This window comes from Sinocyclocheilus grahami, unplaced genomic scaffold (assembly GCF_001515645.1).
Source record: "Sinocyclocheilus grahami isolate Dianchi unplaced genomic scaffold, SAMN03320097.WGS_v1.1 scaffold295.1, whole genome shotgun sequence".
Lineage (NCBI taxonomy): Eukaryota > Metazoa > Chordata > Actinopteri > Cypriniformes > Cyprinidae > Sinocyclocheilus > Sinocyclocheilus grahami.
Genome location: NW_015505474.1, coordinates 994,696 through 997,156, shown reverse-complemented (window position 1 = coordinate 997,156; position 2,461 = coordinate 994,696). Strand labels below are relative to the sequence as shown.

General features: G+C 36.3%; 1 protein-coding gene across 1 annotated transcript in view; it reads left to right on the top strand.

Moving 5' to 3' along the window:
- Positions 1–2,461, top strand: part of LOC107600990 (von Willebrand factor D and EGF domain-containing protein) — a 70,526-nt gene that overhangs the window by 17,563 nt on the left and 50,502 nt on the right. The window contains exon 10 of the mRNA XM_016292994.1: positions 1,871–2,147. Coding sequence (XP_016148480.1) covers positions 1,871–2,147 — 277 coding nt within the window. The remainder of the gene's footprint in view (positions 1–1,870; positions 2,148–2,461) is intronic.

Sequence of the window (2,461 nt, the reverse complement as noted above, 5' to 3'; positions counted from 1 at the left end):
GAGGTTGTAGGATGTGACAGCATCTGAAATGCACAACTGAGTTTAGATATGCAATGTGTCTCCTTTCATTTGTTTATGTGAAAACAATTGTTTACGAAGGCCAAAAGTAGTATGTGAGCACTTCCCAATGTTAAAAGGAAAAAGTAATATAAAGTCAGGGGATAGGGTATGTTTATGCATAAAGTATAAATAGAGCATCCTTAACTGAATAGAGCTGGTCACACTTACATGTTCTCTTAAACTAAAAAGAGAAAAGACATAGGAAACCAGTTAGCATTTGAAAGTTATAATTTATTGACATTTTAAGACCGAAATAATTTACCTGTTGAGAGTGTGTTGACAGTCTGTGTTGGATGGCTGAGCTCCAGAAAATCAGTAATGAGGCATCTTAGAGTGTAGCCTCGGTTAGGGATATTACATTAAAACAACAACAACAGCATGTTGTGTGAATTATGTTTTTATTAACATGCAAAATTGTCAGTGCTCTAACAACAGTTATTAGCTGAATACATTAATGAATGACAATTGACACTGAACATGAATAAATACATAAAGAAGTAAAACACAAAATAAGAACAAAAAATAGATGTGATGAAGACCAAGTTTCAGTGAAACAATCACAATCCGATCCATATGATCCTTTAAGTCCATCATTTTGGTGGGATTAAGTAGCGATTTTTCTCTGCAGATGATGAGGTTGCAGGATGTGATACATCTGAAATACACAATTGAGTTTAGAGTTACAGTGTGTCCATGTGTTTATGTAAAAACAGTTATGTTTATGAAGGCCAAAAGCAAAAATGGACAGTATGTGAGCCCTTCACAATAAAAAAAAAGTGATATAAAGTCATGCGATAGTTTAATATTTTTTGTGATTGAGTATGTTTATACATAAACCTAAGTAATAATTAAAAAAAGCTAACAATATGAATTATAAATTAATTGTCTCTTTTACTTACTTAGTGGAGAAGAGGAGAGAAGTTTCCACAGCTTAAGGACATGGACATGTTTGTCAAGTCAAGTCAAGTCACATATAGCGCTTTTAACAATACAGATCGTGTCAAAGCAACTGAACAGCATTAATTAAGAAAATAGTGTGTCAATAATGCAAAATGACAATCGTAAACACTCATTTTTCAGTTAAAGACTGTTCATCATTGAATTCAGTGATGTCAACATCCAGCTCAGTTCAGTTTAAATAGTATCTTTGCAATCATTTGCAATCAAGTCAACAGTATCGCTGGAAATTAAGTGTCCCCAACTAAGCAAGCCAGAGGCGACAGCGGCAAGGAACCAAACCAGAAAATCAGTAATGAGGAGCTTTAACAGTTACAGATTTGAAAAACAAAAGGGCTGGAATAAAGAACCCTAAACTCTAACACAAAGAACCGTTTCAGCATGAAAGGGTTCTTCAGAATGCTATGGTTCTAAATAAATCCATTACTGCATGTAAAGATCCTTTAAAGAACCATCTTTTTTTAGAGTGTAGAAGTGTGACTTAAGTTGTGTGACTTTTACATGACGGATGCTCAAATGGTACATTTTCAGGTAATGAGACACAAATGTAAAGCAGTCATTCTTGAGACATGGGACAAAACAGGTCCAGGGAGGGTAACTGCTATTAGGTTTAAAAAACAAATATTTTCAATTTTAAATGTCATGAGGGATTAATAATAGAATGTATTTAACACAATTATCACCTTCAATTTAATTTTATCTTTATTATACCAAATCTATGTTTCTTAATGTCCTCTCACTACGTCTAAAACGGTGTGTCCACAGAGAAGGGTTCAATCGTTCATATGCAATAAAATGGATAAAAATGTTTTTTTTATTAATACATACATTACTATAACCCTGTTCCACTCAGGCGCTACGAGAACCAGCAAACGGGCACGTTTTTGCTCTATAAGAGCACAACGCGTGTGTTTGAGGTCCACACAAGGCAGTGGGATTGTGGGAGCCGACATTACTCTGTGGCGTGTACCTGCGGAGTGGCGGCTCGAGAGGGCAATGAGGTTGTGACCTTTGACATGTGCAATGGGCAGCTGCAGGAAACACGCCCGCACTTGTCCGTCAAGACCTTGGGGCCATCCGTGACCAATCAGATTAGGATCCACGAGACGCATCAAGGGAAGAAAGTCACGGTACGGTTACATTCTTGTGCTGTGGTAGCTAATAATAATTATTATTATTTGTAGACTATTTTATGCTGCAGTGAAAATGTTGTCTAATCATGGAAAGACTGTGTTTCACATCTGAAACAAAACTATTGCAATTCAGTCAGTGTTGGGGGTAACGGATCACAAGTAACATGAGTAAAGTAATCAGATTACTTTTTCAAGTAACTAGTAACACATTATTTTTAAAATTTACAATGAAATATCTGAGTAATTTTTTCAAATAAGTAACGAAAGGAACTCCCCCCCCCCCCCCCCCCCCCCCCTTTCACTTCCCGCAC